The 19197-nt window shown below is 28.9% G+C and overlaps 2 protein-coding genes across 4 annotated transcripts in view; one reads left to right on the top strand and one right to left on the bottom strand.

Moving 5' to 3' along the window:
• LOC142330268 (uncharacterized) overlaps positions 1 to 16121 on the bottom strand; it is a 32007-nt gene extending 15886 nt beyond the window's left edge. For both annotated transcript variants that reach the window (XR_012757745.1, XM_075375457.1), the window contains exons 1-6: positions 15918 to 16121; positions 12914 to 13077; positions 12241 to 12382; positions 5612 to 6304; positions 4831 to 5121; positions 943 to 1051 (exon numbers count right to left, since the gene is read on the bottom strand). Coding sequence is in view for 1 of the 2 variants with exons in the window: in XM_075375457.1 (XP_075231572.1) it covers positions 943 to 1051; positions 4831 to 5121; positions 5612 to 6304; positions 12241 to 12382; positions 12914 to 13077; positions 15918 to 15969 (1451 nt within the window). In the remaining variant the exon portion in view is untranslated. The remainder of the gene's footprint in view (positions 1 to 942; positions 1052 to 4830; positions 5122 to 5611; positions 6305 to 12240; positions 12383 to 12913; positions 13078 to 15917) is intronic.
• A 176-nt stretch (positions 16122 to 16297) lies between these two features.
• Positions 16298 to 19197, top strand: part of LOC142330269 (uncharacterized) — a 41827-nt gene continuing 38927 nt past the window's right edge. For both annotated transcript variants that reach the window (XR_012757746.1, XM_075375458.1), the window contains exon 1: positions 16298 to 16718. Coding sequence is in view for 1 of the 2 variants with exons in the window: in XM_075375458.1 (XP_075231573.1) it covers positions 16440 to 16718 (279 nt within the window). In the remaining variant the exon portion in view is untranslated. The remainder of the gene's footprint in view (positions 16719 to 19197) is intronic.

Below are 19197 nucleotides of genomic sequence, written 5' to 3'. Positions count from 1 at the left end.
ATAGTACTAAGAGGTTTTCCTATCAATTGGAAATACCAGTTATAACTCATTAAAAAATTTAGTTTAAAAGTAAATAGCTTTTTTTAAATAACAATTAGTAAAAAGTAATAATTTTTATTAACAGAAACTCTTTAATGTGAGAACGTAACTATAAGTAATTAAATGTATTTTCAAATATGACATATTTTTATGAAATATTTTTATACTTACTCATAAATAATAAATTAAAAGATAATTAAAAAACGTAGATAATATTCCAATGTATGTTTAATAATTAAGCTAATATTAAAACGTTAAAATCAATAATGGAATGAATATTTCTTTTTTATTTTAGGAGGGGTCATTTTCAGTGGAGATTTATAGGGATGAGACTGGACAGCTTGAAGTTATGAGTTAAAAAATTTTGAATGCTTTTTGTCTAAATATCAAAAGATATTAATAAAAAATGTTTCTTTTACTGTAAATTGGATTTACTCAGCTAATTTTATATTGTTCTTAAATAAAACATTTTTTATTGCAGTAAAGATTAAAATATGTTTTTCTTTTTTTTTAAAGCAGAGGGATTTAGAACTAAGGTGACTGTGGTGTTAGGCATGACTATTGAAAAAATTACTTTAACTGTCTCAGAAATTAGTGAAGTAAAAACTGTAATCGAATTGTTTTCCCAAAGCTGTTAAAATCATTACTTTAAACACACATGCACTCAATGACTGTAGTTATAATTAAATGAAACTAAAATAACTAAGAAATGATAATTACATTATTAATGTAATGTATCACAATTACTTTTCTTAACGCCCTGATGCCGTAGGCTTCAAATGTTAATTCAAATAGTTAAATTGATTACTATTTATCAATTTCTATACAGACAAATTGGTTTTATTACATTATATATACAGATTAATCATACTGCAAATAAAAACAACCAATAAAAATAAATACCTGTTTCTACTTTGTATATAATATGCAATTCCAAATACTATAAGAATAACAGCAACTGCACTGCAAGCAACTGGAACTATTATTACAGAAAGCTGTGGATGTTTGGTAACTGAAAAAACAATACATAATAAAATATAGTACTTATTTACGATTAATAAAAAATTTAATAATTATAAATATACAATAATTACCATCATACAAGCAATTGATTCTGTGTAGATGACAAAATCCCCTCGTTTGCTCAACTAGCAGCATTGAAAAATTAGATTTATTACATTCCATGACACTTTAGTAATTTTTTCATAAGGGTGAGATTATTTTAATTCTTTGCACAGTAGTTTTTCTCAATTTATATTTTTTATGAACAATCCACCACGTGTAATTTCTTGTTACTTTAGTTTATCTGTTATTTTGTATTTTTGTTTAACAAAAATACTGTTATTTGTAAATAAATGCTTAAACAATTTTTGAAATGGGATGTCATTTGAAAATTTATGACAACAATTGAATAATTTAATGCTATTTAAATGATTATAATTAAATAAATAAGCTGACAACACCACTGTAGGACTTTCCTGTCATGCGGCTAAGCTCCGTTCCAGCAAAGTTCTACAACTGCAGGTTGTTCTGATGCATAACTCACACAACTTAATTAAAAATATTTATCATTTTATTTAGATGTAATATTTTTTAAATTTAATTCAATGATTCTAACTAAAGCGTGTGTGCATACCATATTTAATTCATGCGGGTATGGTGGAACTTTTTTTGGAAGGCGTTATCATCGCCCAGTATAAAATGTGTTTTTATAAAAAATAATAGAAACTAAAACTAGTTTATAAAATTAAAACAAAAAACTTACAATTATCATAGCTAAAGACTAAAATTTAACTAATAATAAACAGAATTTAAAAAAGTGTGAGAGGGGTGTAAGAGCCCCTTCTCGGATAACAGAAAGAATAAAAAAAAAACTATAATTGACTTAAAAATTAAAATATTAAAAGTGAAATAAAACTTAAAACTAGAATCACTAAAAAATGTACACTAGTATTACAGCGAGAAACTTAACATAAAATTTTTAAAAAAACTTAAAAAAATAAAATGTAAATAAAACATCAATAAAGTCCTAGAGGGGTGTAAAAATCCCTTCTTGAATACCAAATAAAAATTAAAACACTTAAACGAAAAGAAAAACAAACAAATTAAAATAATTCAACATGAGAACAAAAAATGATACTACAGTTCTAAATTTTGTGTAAACACACTTCATAAAAATACAACACCTGGTCTAAACATTCCTTATTATTGCCCAGAATTTAACGAATATTTCTGTGTAATTTAATTTTATGACGCACTGCCTCATATCATATGCAATCCACAATCAAGCAGCAGTTTATGTGTACAATATAACTGCTGCTTGACTGTGCGTAATCACTATGTGTACAGTACGTGATGCGTGTCCTGCTGACATGAGGTACTTGTGTGTGACTCTGCAACTCTTGTGTGGTATGTCCTAACTGCAACTGATAGAGACCCACTTCCTCACGATGAGTTTTTCTGCATGAGGAGTCCCAAGGCAACACAGAATCTTTAATGTGCTGGAATTTATTATCAACAGTAGCTGTCCAGTCACCTTGCCACTTTGCTCAAAGAGACAGTTTTATACAATTAAAGTTAGAAGCAGTGGTGAAAGAAGGTGGATTATGTGTGTCATTAGCAGCGGAATCTACACGTTAATTACCTGGAATTCCCACGTGGCTAGAAATCCATCAGAAACTCACTTGTGTGTTGCAATGGTTCAACAGTAGGTGGTGTTGAACCTTTATTGCATATCATAAGGTTAAACATAAAATTTACAAGGTTGATTCCCTATGGAGGATATGAGCATGGATATGTTGGAAAAATAGGTGTGTTGACATTTATAAGGTGCAGTAAACATCGGGTATGAACACCTACAGGTACAGTACAACGTGATGGTCCTCACACCCTCGTAAATTAGGATTAGTGCACGAGATAGTGTTCATGTATTTCATCCATGACTTCCTCTTAGCATTCAAGAATACTTGATGGCATACCGCTCTAGCTCTGTGATATAAATTAAGATGTTCAGTTGTAGGCCTGCGATTAAATTTTTGTAGTGCCTTCCTTCGACTGCTAATAGCATTTTGGCAATCATCCACCACGGAATGAAAGGATGTCTAGGGTTACTCGATGTTTGTGGAATATATCTGTTAGCATTCTCAAGTATCATGGACGTAAAAGAGGAAAGTTGATCAAGGATGTCTGCGCCATTGCCATACTGTGATTAGAAGGCTGGCTATATGGTATCCGTTCTATAGGGTGGCCATGGTAAAGGTTAATAATGTTCATACATACATATGAACATTATTAACATTCAGAAAATTTCCATCTGGTTTTTTGGGTTCCTTAGGTGCCGAAATATCAAGATCTGGTAAAAACCGCATACGCCCAAATTGGATGGATTACAATACTTTCCCTTCTAGACCTGCTATCTAGACAGGAAAGTAAAAATGAAGTATATTATAAATATTATCTTAATTTTTTTTTAAGTTTTGTGATTATTTCGATAAATCATCTAATTAGAAAATCATCCTGATCAATAAAATTGAATTGTTTTATCATTTTTCTTTAATTGCTAATTAAAATTTTATTTTTTTTAAGGAAAGAACTGTATTTGCAAAATTTACAAGAGGGTTAGAAACGGATTACAACCCCTACCATTAAAAATACTATTTATTTTCTAAAAAATTGCTGTTACAATTGCTAAACAGTGTTACAGTTACAATTGTTAAACATTGCTAAACAATTAAACAGCAATTTAATTGAAATTTTTGAAACTGATAAAAATAAAAAAATATGAAACTCTGATCTCTAACAGAGTAGAGATCAGAGTTTCTGTTGATTCTGGTAAATGAAAATGAACTGTCCACTGAAAAAACAAAAAACAACAGTTTGTACTAACTATTGGAAAAAAACAGGCTGAATTATTAATTTGTTAATATGTACGACTCATTTTTTCCGTTACTTTGCTAAACTGCTTGTTTTTACATTTAAAAACAACAGTTTCATTTTAATATTTTTCTCAATGCACTGGCTGCAGGCTGTTTTGGTTGACACCAGTGAACACCATACATCATTTTAACACAAGTTAAATTTTTATGATTTTTTTATCTTGCATTTTAATATTGCAATATTTTCATGAATAAGAATTATTTGATATTTGAAACTGTTCAATCTTAGCAGTTAGTTTACAGCGTATTTAACATTGATAAATTAACAGTTTTCTGGGCAAATGACTTGTTCTCAAAAAGTGGCAAACAGTTTAATCAGTTTATCTATTTTATTTAACTTAAGTTTTCTAACTTTTGTAGAGGGAGCTGACAACTCTTTTTGGTGATTCAATGTGTATGCTACGCAGAACTACTTTTGGGTGGAAAAAAAACAGTTTAGTTTTCTAACTTTTGTAGAGGGAGCTGACAACTCTTTTTGGTGATTCAATGTGTATGCTACGCAGAACTACTTTTGGGTGGAAAAAAAACAGTTTGTACCAAAGTGAACCATCACTTTAGTCAAACCATTTGATATTTTCAGTCACATCAATAGAATAGAGCACTACTACACAGTTTAATGAATAAAGGAAATAAGATGAGAAACATTCTGAAAGGGAGGGGCTTATTAAAACACCTCTAGAAGAAACAGTTGAAGGGGAAAAGAAAAAAGAAGGAAGAGGCTGATTGAAAGACATATCAAGAATATAGGATACAAGTCAATATGAATAGGAAAAAATGACAGACAATGGGGGAGTAAGGGTCATGCTATACAGCACGACAATGATCATACACAAAAAACTAAAACCATGATAATTACCTTCATAAATATTAACAGCAACTGGAGTTATTGTTTTTGAAACTTCATTACTAACAATAATTACAAGTGTATATGTTTCTGCTTTTTTAAAATAATGTACAATAGAAAACTTGCACTCAGATAAAAATCTTTCATTATCACAAGTTTCATTGCCTATTACATGATATTCACCAGGATACATTTGTACACATTTTGAAAATGGTCCTGAGCCATTACAACTAACTCCCAAATTAAGCATATCACCTTGTTTTAACCAATTTGTCCCAATAAAAGATACGTTCTGGACAGGATCTGAAATAGAAAGAAATCATAAAAATAAGTAGTGTTAAGAATCATAAAAAAAATGTTAAATCACAAAACTATCTCAATTTTTAATCTACTGCACAGGATATACCAAACTACATAAATATTAAAAACCAGAGTTAAAACAATATTAAGAAAAACATACGCTGAAAAAACTAAAAAAAAATTATTTTGACTGCAATAACACTATTTACTGAACTTTGTTTTTATTAGCATAGAATGTATCATCAACAGGAATAATTCCTGTCTACTAATACGTATATACAAGTACCTAAAATTATATTATCTCTATATAATTAAACATTGGTCTTATGATCTGGATAAACCTTATAACTGGATAATCAAGTTATATACAATAAATCTTTCAATGATCCTGTTGAAATTCATGAGTACTATAAAACTTAGTTTATGGAAGTCTGATTAGAAATACAATTATATTTTTATAATTAAGAATAAAAAAGAATGGTATGTACTTTACCTCTAATTTGAATTTTTCTTTTAAAATAACCATACGTTTCATCCCCTCCTGGAGGAATAATTGAGGAATTAACTGAACATATGTATGGAAAGTTACGGTCATTAGAATAATTTTTACCAGGAACAAGAGTAACATTTTTTAATAAATTAGGAATAAACTGTTGATGATCATCTGTTGTAGAAGAGTTTGTACTATTAGACTTATTGTCATCAGTTTTCAAAATTGTAGCTGGTATAGTTGATGTCTGATTAGTAGCTACTGTTGTTGCTTTAACAGGTGTTGATTGAGTCGCTGGAACAGAAGTAGTAGAATTTGGTGATATTTGAGTCGTTACTGTAATAGGTGTAGATGTTGATGATGTCGGGACTGGAATGGTTGTTGGAATTGGGGTAGTAGTAGTTGGAGGTAGAGTAGGTTCAACATAAGATGCAATAACAAAAGCTTCAATAGCTTTTTCTTGTCCAACCTGACCAGTGTAGTTCATACTAAAACTCATATTACTGGTCACACCATAATATACACAATCTACAAACCAATAAGTAAGAACAGAAGTAGCACTTGTATTTAAATATCTTGCATCAGGTTCTGATAATATGATATTGTGCTCAACAACCGAAGCACTTGAAACAAAAGGCCTGCTTAATTCAACAGTACTGTTATTCTGTTCAATAATCATGCCACCATTCAACATCACTGAAACAAACAGAACAATTAAATAAATTAAAAAGTACAATATAATGGTATTTTCTTCTGATTGTAATCATATTTTACCAATAAAATATAAGGGGATGTGATTCAAATTGTCTTTTATACCAAATTTCACATTTACGGTTGAGAAAGGAACTCATGAATGAGAAAAATAAAGGAAAATAAAATAAAATATTTAAGCATAAATGAAAAACAAAAATCATCTATTTTTGTAAAGGATGGAAAAAAAGAGGATCAAATTATCTTTCAGACTAAGATGAAAGATAAAAAATAAATAAACCAAGGAAGAGTAGTAGAAAAAGTAAAATAACGTATTAATTACTACAAAGCAAACTTTAGCTAGATATGTCAGTACCAACTATATTTTCGTGGTGTAAGAGGGAAAGATATTTTACAAGTGAAAGAAGAGGATCTTAAAAGAAAAGTAAAGTTGTCACAGGAATATTATATTATCCACATCTATGATTACGCTACCTTAAATGTCAATATTATACAATTTATAACATGCAAGTTATAATTAAACACATTAACAAGTTATCCATTTTAATAATGTAATAAAAAATGTTGTAATACAACAACAATCTTAAAGCAAATATACTGGCAAAATTTTTTACATCCAACAACATAATAAATATATTTAAAATGTGTTATAATTAATAAATTGGCTTTTGAAAAGAATAATAAATATTGAACAAAAAATAATGAAATTAGAAATTAGAAACCATGTACAAAAATAATTTATTTATTAATCATAAGAAGATTTTTTACTAGTGGCTTAACTGATAAGCACTTCAGACACAGGGCTAATATTTGTACTACAACTGGATGGGAAACAGTCCCTGGATATAGCAATAGTTAGAGTGATCCCCACCAGAAAGTACCCATTTAAAGAATACAATAACTGTACAGATCACCATGTGAATCCAGTGAGTGTCTGGAACTCACAAAACTTAGGGTAGAGAAGAAGGGATTGTTGATGATGATAATAAATAAATAAATTTACAGGCAATAAAAATGCTACTACAATTCTCATTCATTATCAAAAGTTAAAAATATTATTTGATAACTATAATTATCTCTACCAACATTTTAGTAACATTGCATGGGAATTGGGTGATAGTATACACTGAGAAAGGGATGACTAGATCTACCCACAGAGAGACAAATATGACAAATAACACTATTCAAAGATTCAAGGCCTCTTACAAGTAGAAAGGAGGCTATAATTGTTCAGGAAACAAGGATTGTTTACATGATATGAAAACATTACTATTCAACATTTTGGATTGGCTAATACACAACTATGCTGCAGTAAAAAATTTTTTTGTAGATAGTAAATAATGGCTTCTTTAGAGAAAATTGTCAGCTATTACCAGAATTTATACGGTGAGTCCAAAGAAGGGATAAAAAGTTCATAAACCAATGAAAAAATATTTGATTAGGACAAAATAGACATTACTGATCCATATCTTGATAAGAAGTTGATTTGAAAAATAGGAAGAAGAAAAAGTGGCAGTTACTTTTTGAGAGTAACTCAAACTTAAGTTACTTAAGTACTTAAGACAAGAATTCAACTTATATCAGTAGTAGTGTGGGGCAGATCTGGTGCCAAATTAATAATGCAATAATGGTCATACACTGTAGGTAACTGTTACGTGTTGCAAAAGATTGAAATTCAATGCTACAGAGGCTGATGATGTTAAGTGGTACTGCAATAAAGTAAAAGATTGAATTGTTTTATTTTATGGTGAGTTGAACTGAATGTGGGGCAGATCTGGTGCCAATTTTATAACACATTGCAAATAATTCTGTAAAGGAATGGAAGATCGAATTGCAAAGAGTTAGCTGTAATGTAATAAAAGTACAAGATCGAAATGGATTGCTTTATGACAGGTGGATCTTTATTAGTACTGTAACATGTCCACCAATATCTTATGTAGACTTATCCATCAAGCTCAAATTATAGACATGTCCAAAATCAGAAGTGAGATAGCAAAAGAAATATCACCCAGCCAGAAGGAACTATCTGACCAGAAGGGTGTAACTGAAAAGTGTAGATGATTTGTACAGAGTTGATACCATATGCAAAACAGAATAAAGTCTACTGCTATGTCATGACAATGATTAATTGTTATTCAAAGTTTGGTTTATAATACCCATCAAAAGGAAAACTGCACAAAATAAAGTTGCAGCGTGAAAACCCATATTGAAAAAGTACAAGATGAATAATTTTCAGATAGATGACAGAAAAGAATGGCACAACTCTAAAACAAAAAACTTGCTAAAACAGTACAATATTAATTATTGTTCTACTTATTCCAACAAGAGGAAAACCTCTATAATAGAGCACTTCAATGGCACTATTAGAACTAAGATATGGAAGAAAGTCCCAGAACTGGGTTCTCATAAATGGTTGGACTTGCTACATAAATTAATCAATGAATACAACACAAAACATAGCATTACAGAAATGGAACTTAAAGTTGTAAACGAAAAGAACGAAGAACTTGTACGCATTAAACACGAAAACTAAGAGACCTGCTTCAATAAAAGCAGTGAAATTCAAATTTGGCCATCACATACACAAAAGTAAACTAAAAGGAGTGTTTGAGAAGCATAATCGGTTCAACTGGAGCAACCAGATATTTGTTATTGTACATACTGAACATGGACTCTTCACTTATGAACTTACCAATAGATTGGGTAAACATATACTGGGCAGATTTTATGAGCACAAATTGTCCACAACACTCCACTTGGAGTGTTGTGGACAGTTGACAGATGTATTTTGACTTGTCTTATCTTTTATAGCAGGATGGATCATAATTGCTTCCTACTATAAGTTATATTTAATCTGATATTAGCATTAAGTTATATATATAAATATATATTAGTATATATACAGAAGGTGTTACAAAAAATAATGCATTAACAACTTAAATTGATTCCTACTAAAATACTGAGCAATGTTAAATAAATATAATGCTTGTATAAATAAATTCACTTATATAAACTAAAAGCTTCAAAAATATACATAGATGTTATTCATCGATTCAGTGATTTTGATGAATGCATGAGTAACATTTAATTGTAAATTTATAATAGCAAAACAATGGTTAACCTTAGACACCAGAAAAAAAAACAAACAAAAAACAATAATTTCATTAAGGATTTTAATTTATTTATATATATATATATATATATATATGGCAATTTGTTTATTATACTGATGTCGATCATATTAATCTGTCACCACCCACCATAAAGCATTCCATTTTGATCTTTTACTTTTATTACAATACACATAACCCCGCCGCCACCCATCTAAAAAAAATTTATTTTTATTATGGTACCAATAACGCCAACCACACCATAAATCACATCATTTCAATACTTTACTTTTATTACAGTACAGGTAACACTTTGCAATTCTATTATAACAATTATTTGCAATGGTTATAAAATTGGCACTGGACTATCCCCCATTAAGCTCAAGTAACCACTAACCATAAAATTCCACAATTCAATCTTTTACTTTACTGCGATACCCTTAACATCATTGCACTCTACAAAGTGTTGAAATTCAATCTTTCAACAAGATTGCATCAGTAACATGACCACATACCAATTCAATCTTTCATAACACGCAACAGTTACCTGCAATGTGCAGCCCCAACATGTATTGACACCATATTAATTTGGCAGTGGACCCGCCCCACACTACTATTTATATTAATAACTAAAAATTCGATCTAAATTAGGATTCAATTATTATGTGTTGAATATTTTCATATCCTTAAAATTTTTAACATCAAAATGGCTTTTAATATAAACTAAATTCACTTTGATTTGTTTTTTCTTTAAATCTGTATAATTACTAGTCAGTATTATAAATATTCCAAAAGCAATGTAACATAAAAATGTAAACGCCATTAGTTATATCAAATTTAAGGCAAAACCACATAATTTTACTGATACCTACAAAACAATTTTTCAACATAAATCTCGAACAAGGTAGATAAAATTATGTATATTAAACATATTACCACTTAACTTATCACAAATTATTTAAAAAAATTATTCTTTTTTTTCAATTAAAAATTGAACTGACATAAAGTATATCTGTTGAAGATTAACCACAATAAGTTCCGTTTTATATACAGACACACAATTTTCAATTGTTCATTCTGTATTATAACAGATACAGACCTCTTTACATTAAGAAGATAATTTTTTAAAAACACTTTTCATTCTTTTATTGATGGAAAAAGAAACATGTAGGTTATGATAAACAAATAATATTATAAATTAAAATGACATGATAACCCAAAAGGTATGGCCTAAAAGAATTAAGATAAAATAAATTCCTTAACAAATATGAAATTTCAAAAATTCTTTAATGCATAATGAAGAACATATATACAAATTGGCCTGCTGTTGATGGAGAAAAAACTGAAAATGCTACAGTTAAGTGAGTGTTCTACCTTTTATTTGAGCTGTATTTGGAGTTAAATAATTATTTTTAAAATAATTTATTTGATACAGTAGTACGTATAGTTTGAAAAAGTAAAATACACACACTCGCAACAAACAGAAATGAGATATGCTAAAAAAATTCTGATCTTAAATATAATCTATAGGAAGATTTGCTTCACAACGATAGTTAACTGGATGTGCACTTTTTTAAAGTTTCTAAGGAACTATTGATCTTAAGATCAGTATACAAACCACCTCCCCAAGATCTTAAAGAGATCCTTCCTTCCTTCAGGAGGATTCAAAGAGATCTAATTGCAAATAAAAACATCAACAAGATGTGTATAGAACAAGTCTGAAAAATACCATACCAATCCTTTAAGAATGTTTGCTACTCATCTTAGGGAATTACAAGCCAAATAACTATGAACAAATAGCAAAAGATCTTTTAAAACTTTACAAGAACATGCTTTGAAAATCCATCTTTTCGGCTCACAATGGAATTACTTTCAACTAGATCTACAAACAGTCAGTGATGAACGTGGAGAGAATTAAATTTGGACATTTAATATGTAAAAGCAATAATAGGGCAAGTGGAGTCCCACACATATGTCAACTAGTGTTAGATGTTTGAGGCAAACTCTGGCAGAAAATTCTAACGTCTATTTTTTTATGTAAGTTAGTTCTGTATGTTAGTTAAATATTTAATAAATGTTAAGCAGGTGTTACCCAAAATTCTTACATTATAGAGAGATTCTAAAAACATACCTGAATTCACCATAACAAATGTCATTACCTCTACTCAGTTTAGACAGAAAAATGTTCAAGATTATGTTAACTACTTAAATAGAATGAGATAATAGTTACACTTTGCCAAGTACAACCATAGCCAACTAATTATGCCATGAAAATGTTTAGGTAAAGAAAATAAAGCAGAAAAAAAAGTTAATTATTTTTTTTTACTAGAAAATATGCTTTAAGATTAAATCTAAAGCTTTATTTTTTCAACCTTTCAATTTCTTTGCTAAAGAATTAAAAAAATAGTTATGAACATTTCTTTCGATGAAATACAAACGTAGATTAAAATGCAAATTCAAAATATTTTTCAAGGAAAAAAAATGTCAATTACACTGATAGTAAATTACAATCTGTACAAATAAGTAAAATGGTATAAAAAAGGATAACAAGTTTTGTTTTACAAACATTTTGAGATGTAAAGAAAACAGAAGTAAAATTAAAAGGTAGTAGAAAAATTTGCATACTGTTACATCTTACAAAAATTACTAATGGAAGGTTTTCTGCATCACAACAGCCAAATTTACGAAGTTCAGATCTGCAATTAACGTCCTATCATCATAAGTATCTGAAATAGGTACCTTATAATGAGAGGTTACAATTCCTTCAAAATATAGAAAATAATATATTAAGTGATAGATTAGAATACTTACATGAAATATTAAAAAATTGTCGAGCACTAGCAATAAGCTTCTTTCTATAAAGATTAGAGAGATAAACAGTAACCTCAACTTCATAAATACCAGGTTTTGAATAGCTAGCATTCCAATTTGACGAAGCAATGTAGCCTGCAGTCTATAAAATGTATAAAATATTAAATGTATTAAACATTAAGTAAAAAACTACCTATAATTAAGTACATTAAAAAAAAATTGAATAGATGGAAACTAATTAAAAAAAAGAAAAAATGTAAAGAGAGTGTTGTACATGAATACATAATAACATAACAGTAACTCTATATTGTTAAATTAATATATTTTAGTTTAAAAAAACCTAATGTAGTGTTTAACACACATACATGCATGTGGACATATACACACACACGCGCGTGCATGTAGATCTCAAAAAACAGAATATTAAAAACTGCAGTTACAAGATGACAAAATACTTCAGAAAACAGCCATATTGTTACACTGCTGTAACAAATCTCAGCATGAATATTTGCTAAAAATAAAAGCAACAAAGATAAAAAACATCTGTAGCTCAATGTTGCAAGATGAGTGAATCATCTTTACCCACCTTGTTGCCATACAAGTTTATGGGTATTAAACAATTTTTTAAGTAATATTGTAATAAATAATTTATTAACTTTATTATATAATATACCTGTCCTTTGTGAGGTGGCATAGCATTATCTATCCAATGAAAAGTAAAGTATGAATCTGGACTAACGTTCTGTCCATAACTATCAAGAAGTTGTGCTCTAAAATTAACTGTGGCTCCTAAGACAACTGGTGCATCATTTGAAAGTTCTACAAATAAACATTTTACTGAAATAATGAAAAAAAAAAATTATAATCAAATAACAATCCCTGGTAGCTAAATATAACATAATCAATACAACATACTGCTTCTTTAAGAAATTAAAATTTCCACAGAAACAGAATTACCTACAATTGACTTATATATTCCTAAACTACAATATATCACACTATTGGTAACTCAATTATTTTTTAAAAAATTACATTTTGTCATAAAACAAATATACTGATTGTCTGAGAATTATCTGAACAACTTTGATATTGAATAAATAATCTATTTATTATGATAAAAACAGGTTGTATTAATTTAAAAACATTAAAACTGAAAATTTTTTTTACCTGTAATCAAAGACATTCAATGTGTGCACCATAAGTAATTCGCAAAATATCAAACTGTTAATCAATTTCATGCCATGTCTGTTCTAACATATTCACATTTATGAGTTTGAATGCATTAACAATCCTCTCTTTAAGCTCATCAACATTCACTCGATGAGTTTTGTATATATTATCCTTGATGAAATACCCATAAGAAAAAATCACATGGAGTTCAAAAATCACATATCAGGTGATCAAGGTGGCAATACATTGTTATTCACGCACTAATAAATCCCAATTTGGCGGTGCTCCAACTTGTAGGAACACGATTTAAAACTGCATCAAACATTTCTGATTTTGTTTCAATATTCATCTGTGGATTGGATCAAAGTGGCATAAGTGGTTGTGAATGCAATCACTGTGCTATCTAGTACTTGCTTAGGGGAAACCCATTATTTTGCCTATTTAACCCAGTTAATCATTAATAGGACTATAACCTTTTTTCTAATATGACATCAAAGTTGTTCAGATAATTCTTGGGCACCCAATAAAAAGTAATTGCCATTGGATGTCACATGGTTATTATGTTAAAGGTGATATGTTATTATTAATAGTGCTGAAAATCTGGAGAAGAGGTAAGCTAAAGAAATACAAGCTAGACTAAGAATGTTTTCTGTAGAGCCCTCCTCCTTTCATTTTAACTGAACTTTTGGAGGCAGCAACACAATTACCTCTGGCTAAGGCACCAGATCTGGACTGGCTGCTGAATTCAGTGGTCAAGAGGGCAATTTGGGCTGAGATGGAGGTTTTTATTGAGGTTTACAACAGTTGCCTCATGGAAGGTGTATTCTCCCAGATATGGAAGCGCCAGCGGCTGGTGCTTGTCATTATACTAAAACGGTTGAGAGCTATGTTAAGAAGGTGATGGATAAGCTACATATTTATGAAGAGTCCTGCCAGGAAATGATACATTGGAGGGTGCCGGAAGGTCTGCGGCTGAGTGCTTAGGGAGCCCCTGACCATGTGGGTAAAAATTGCGCCTCTGCGCAATGAGGCAGTGGGCAATGGCAAATGCAGAATCAATATATGGGTAGGCACTCTGTATTTAGGTGCCTGATGACATGACACTCCCCTTTACCAGCCATAATGTTCTTCATGAGTGGTCCCAGAAAGGGGAGGGGAAAAAATGTTTCCTGTATATATAAACGTGATTTATTTACAACATAAATAAACTCAAAGCTTGTGCTTTTCATTTATTCATAAACAAAAACACATAAAATGTATTTACACATATGTTTTACTGAAACACTGGTGAACAGAATATAAAGTCATCTCTTTTCAGTCAATACCAATCATGGTTATAAAATGAGGCAATTTAAATTCTTTGCTAGGTTATGCATGTATTTTATTAAAGTTTACATAAAGGCAGGTGAAAAATATGGAGAATTAAACAGAATATATCGATACCCCCCCCCCCCCCACCAATAACTAAATATTGAAATTTGAGTAAAAATATGTCCATGATTAATTTTCATGATTATCAATATATATAATTAAATGTACATGTATAGTGATAGTCTTTCCTATTTGTCAATTACAATAGTTTTTTAAGTTTATCATTAATCATACAATAATGTTAAAACATCACTTTGTAACCTAACCTAATAAAAACTAACCAATTAAAAATGCATATTTACTTTAAGAAAAACATAACATTTTTTTTTCTTTTTAATACTGTTTAAATCCTAAAAACCAAAACATCAGTTTTAATATATGGTACATGTTATAAAATCTTAATTGCTATACCTTTCTTTGACATACCAATAATACAGTTAAGTGTAAAATATTCTTAATAAGCTAATATATGCTATATGGATATTGTATGAATAAATTTGGATTGGGGTGTACAGACTACTTTAAAGTCTAAAGATTAGATTACTATTACTGAACTGTAGTTGCTCCAGTTTTAACATGATTTTTATAAGTTTTAAATTATTGTGTGGAAGAATGTGGAATATATAAACATTATGTTATGTGGGATGTATTTTAATCAATGTTATATGTATCAACATAACGATTTTAAAAGTATAAAATCCTTGAAAATACGTAAACACAAAACTGATGATAATTAATAGTTAACCTTAAATACTTCAGTAGCTCAGAGTACCGTACCGCATTTTCTACCATAGAGAACAAATATGTTAAACAGCAAAGTAAGTTGAAGTGGTTTGTTTATTTTTAATAAAACAAAAATGAAGTGTTTTTATAGGCGAATATCACGCCAATCTCAAACAGGATTTATAGAGAAATGAAAATTGATAAGTAAACAGAAAGAAGAAATATCAGAGTACGTTCTTTCGAACAACTACAACATTAACAATCTATCATTCTTTAGTAGGACTTCAAAACAGTTAAATAAATAGATGGAAATTTTATGAGATTACTAACAATATTAGATAAAGTACCAGTTTTTCTATTAAACGTAATAAAATATACACAAATTATATAATAATCAATTTAACTCTACTTACCTAAATTAAGGCAACAATAAAATACAAATAAAATCAGAATAGTTTTCGCCATTACTATTAACTTAAGATAAATCCATATAATCAAAACAATTTCAGCAGCACCCCAATACCTTCATGAATAAGTTGCTCTTTATGATGTCAAAATCAGTTGGATGCATTTCAGTGCCATAGCAATATCATTACTTCATTTCAAGGAACTAAATTCTACTATATGTTTAATTCTGCATCATGTCTTCTTAAACTTTAATTTATCTGTTACGTTATTGATACAAATATTTTCTTACATATTTTTTCAGCAAAATGTTTTACATATAATCGGAGTTTATAAAATTTCATAGTACAAAAGAACAATAGATTGTCGCACAATCTGATAACTTTCATCTGTTTGACTTAACCTGTATAGTGTACTAGTTTTTAACTTTGATTACTTTAAAATACTTGACACAATTTATTTTGATTCGTTTTGTATTAAAATGAATATAATTGTTGAAAGTAACTAATAATTTCAAAATAAAGTGACAAATGGATGAGTTGTATCCAGAACCGACTACTTTTGGAGATTGTGATTTTACGTCTTATTCATATCTTATTTTATCAGTTGTGTTGTCAATATTTGGTTCTTTTATAACTATCGTAGCTTTAGGTGGTGCGGATGACTATATTTTTTCTCATCTAGGACATATGTGGTTAGTTGGCCCGTTATTTATATGTTCGGGGATGATGATGGGTATAAAAACTGTTCTGTATTTGAGAAGGAAAAGTGTTATTCAGATGTTATTACGTCAGCGAGCCCTTTTAAGGGTAATTATAAATCTTTTTCATGTTGTATTTTGGTGATAGAATTAAACCATGTGATTAGTGATATGAATAATTTTAGTTATTTTCATTAACATTTATTACTGCTATTTAAGTGATGTGTTAATGAGCCCCAATTTTTTATAGTTTTATTAATATTAGCATTTTTTCTTGTTAAATACATCAAATTTTCTAATGCATACTGCTGTAAGGTGTAGAAAATATTAATTTAACCATTGGTATTCATGCCATTTGTTTGCCTGGTTGAAATATACATTGTTTTGTTTCATAACATTATGTTGTTTTTCTTGAGAAAAATGTTATGTAGTGTTTTTTTTAAAGTTATTGTTAATAACATTTTTTGTAGACTGTAGTAATTGTATTTATCTGTATATTGTGTTTATAATTTACACAATTTATTATGTTATGATTAACACAACGTATATTGTAACCAGACTACTGTCACATTTTAATGCATACATGTACTCATTAAATCCATTGAAATCTGTTTCCTTTAGATGTAACTTATATTTAGTTGCATACCCATATCCTTTTTTTTTTGTTTTTATGTGCATATCAAACAAATACTATCAGAAGGGTCCTAAATAATGACATATTGTGTAACAATATCATATCAGACTGCTGTCAATGTATATATAAATAATAACAAAAACATTATAATTGAGGTAAAATCAGATTCCAAAATAAAGTTTCAAATAAAAATAAAACTGTTAATAAATAACAAAATATACAGTTAAAAACGGTTTTAAACAAACTCGTACTTTCTTACATACCAAAAGCTCAACTCAAAATTCACTAATCATACTGCTTTGGTATGATGTTTATATAACTCAAAAAAAATTTACTAAGTTCAGGAAGTTGAAAGACAGTCTTCCTATTCATCCATCATTCTGTACCAATTCATGATGTATTTTCAATCATTAATGATACTCAGATGTAACTATTTTTTCTACAAAATTCTTCCTTATTAAAAATGTTAAACATTCCAGTTGTTTTGGTTGCTTTTTTTCTCTAATTTTATATAAAATTTAATATTCTATAAGTGAAGTATCAATCTCTGATAGATAGCCTCCATATATTATGGCAGTAATAAGAGTCACTCAGAAACATATTTGTTGCACTGTAGTTCAAATATATTGTACTATGTACAGGCTCCCAATCACTTTGAGTGCCTTTAAAAATAATGCCTTCAGTAATTTCAAGGAGTGAAACTGCATAATTAGCTATTAGCCCTATAAAAAACTTACGGAATTTTCAGTTTCCGAGTCATTTTGAAAACAAGTTGTTTAATAATTTTTAAAAAAATTACATTTAACACATTGGTCAATAGAATTTCTGACTTACAGAATCTCCTGTTTAATTTAATTTATTTAATAAAAATGATAACTGTCAGGAATATAAAGGGGAAAAACATTAGATGTTTTTGATTATAGTATAATTTTCTTTTTTAAATCCCCATATGTAACTGGTGAACATTTATGATTTCATGTTTTGTAAAACTGGTATCATTATAATAGCTACGTTGTAATTGGCTGTATTTATGTATACTATTAAAATAGGAATATTTAGTCATATTAGCTTAATAGAATAATTTTTCAACAAGACAACTAACTACCCTATAAAAAAAAATACATACACCAGTACTCCCATTCCCACAAAGAATTCTAAATATGTAATATGTAACAAACCAGTCTTAAATAGTAGAGTATAAATTGTTATATTCTTAATGTTTTTTTTTTGTTTTTTAAAATATAACCATATGAAATAAAAAATATGGCAAAGCATTATCAGTGGAAAAACTTGTTAAGTGAACATTTTTAATTATTTTTGTTTATATTAAATATTACATATTGAAGAAAAAAAAAACATTCTTTTACATACTAGAAAATCACTTTTTATGATGCAGAAGGAAAAGATAAGAATCAGTAAACAAATGAGTGCTTCATACAATGGATGCTACACCACCTGCATACAACAGATGTCACTGTATGGGTAGAACGAAGCTCTGACAGTTTGACAAAGACTATTAAAATTCACCTTTTAGCTGTGGATCCAAATCCAATTTTTCTAAAATTATTTGGAGAGTATTTGTATCTGACTACATGGACCAACAGGTTGTTTATAATGGTGCCTCTTGGGTAAAAATTAGTTGGTCACTCTTTCATAAATTCTGGTAGAGAAGTCTAATATTAATTGTGTTGTATGACAACTGTTAATTGCTTCAAATAAATATGCTACTGCTGTTGTGGTGGTTCTTCACAACATTAAGCTATACGCTTTAAATATTGGCTTGTAGTAAACTGGACAGCGTAAATTATTATTTTCCTAATATATTATATATTGTGTACAGCAAAAGACATCAGTATAAAAATTGAAAATACAATTTATAATAGTGTTACTTAATTAATTGGTGATTATTTTTGCCATGTAAAAATACTTGATGTATAATAGACAAAATATATGC

Source organism: Lycorma delicatula, chromosome 9 (genome assembly GCF_047948215.1).
Source record: "Lycorma delicatula isolate Av1 chromosome 9, ASM4794821v1, whole genome shotgun sequence".
Taxonomy (NCBI): domain Eukaryota; kingdom Metazoa; phylum Arthropoda; class Insecta; order Hemiptera; family Fulgoridae; genus Lycorma; species Lycorma delicatula.
The sequence above is the reverse complement of the archived record's forward strand: the minus strand, read 5'-3'. Positions and strand labels throughout refer to the sequence as shown.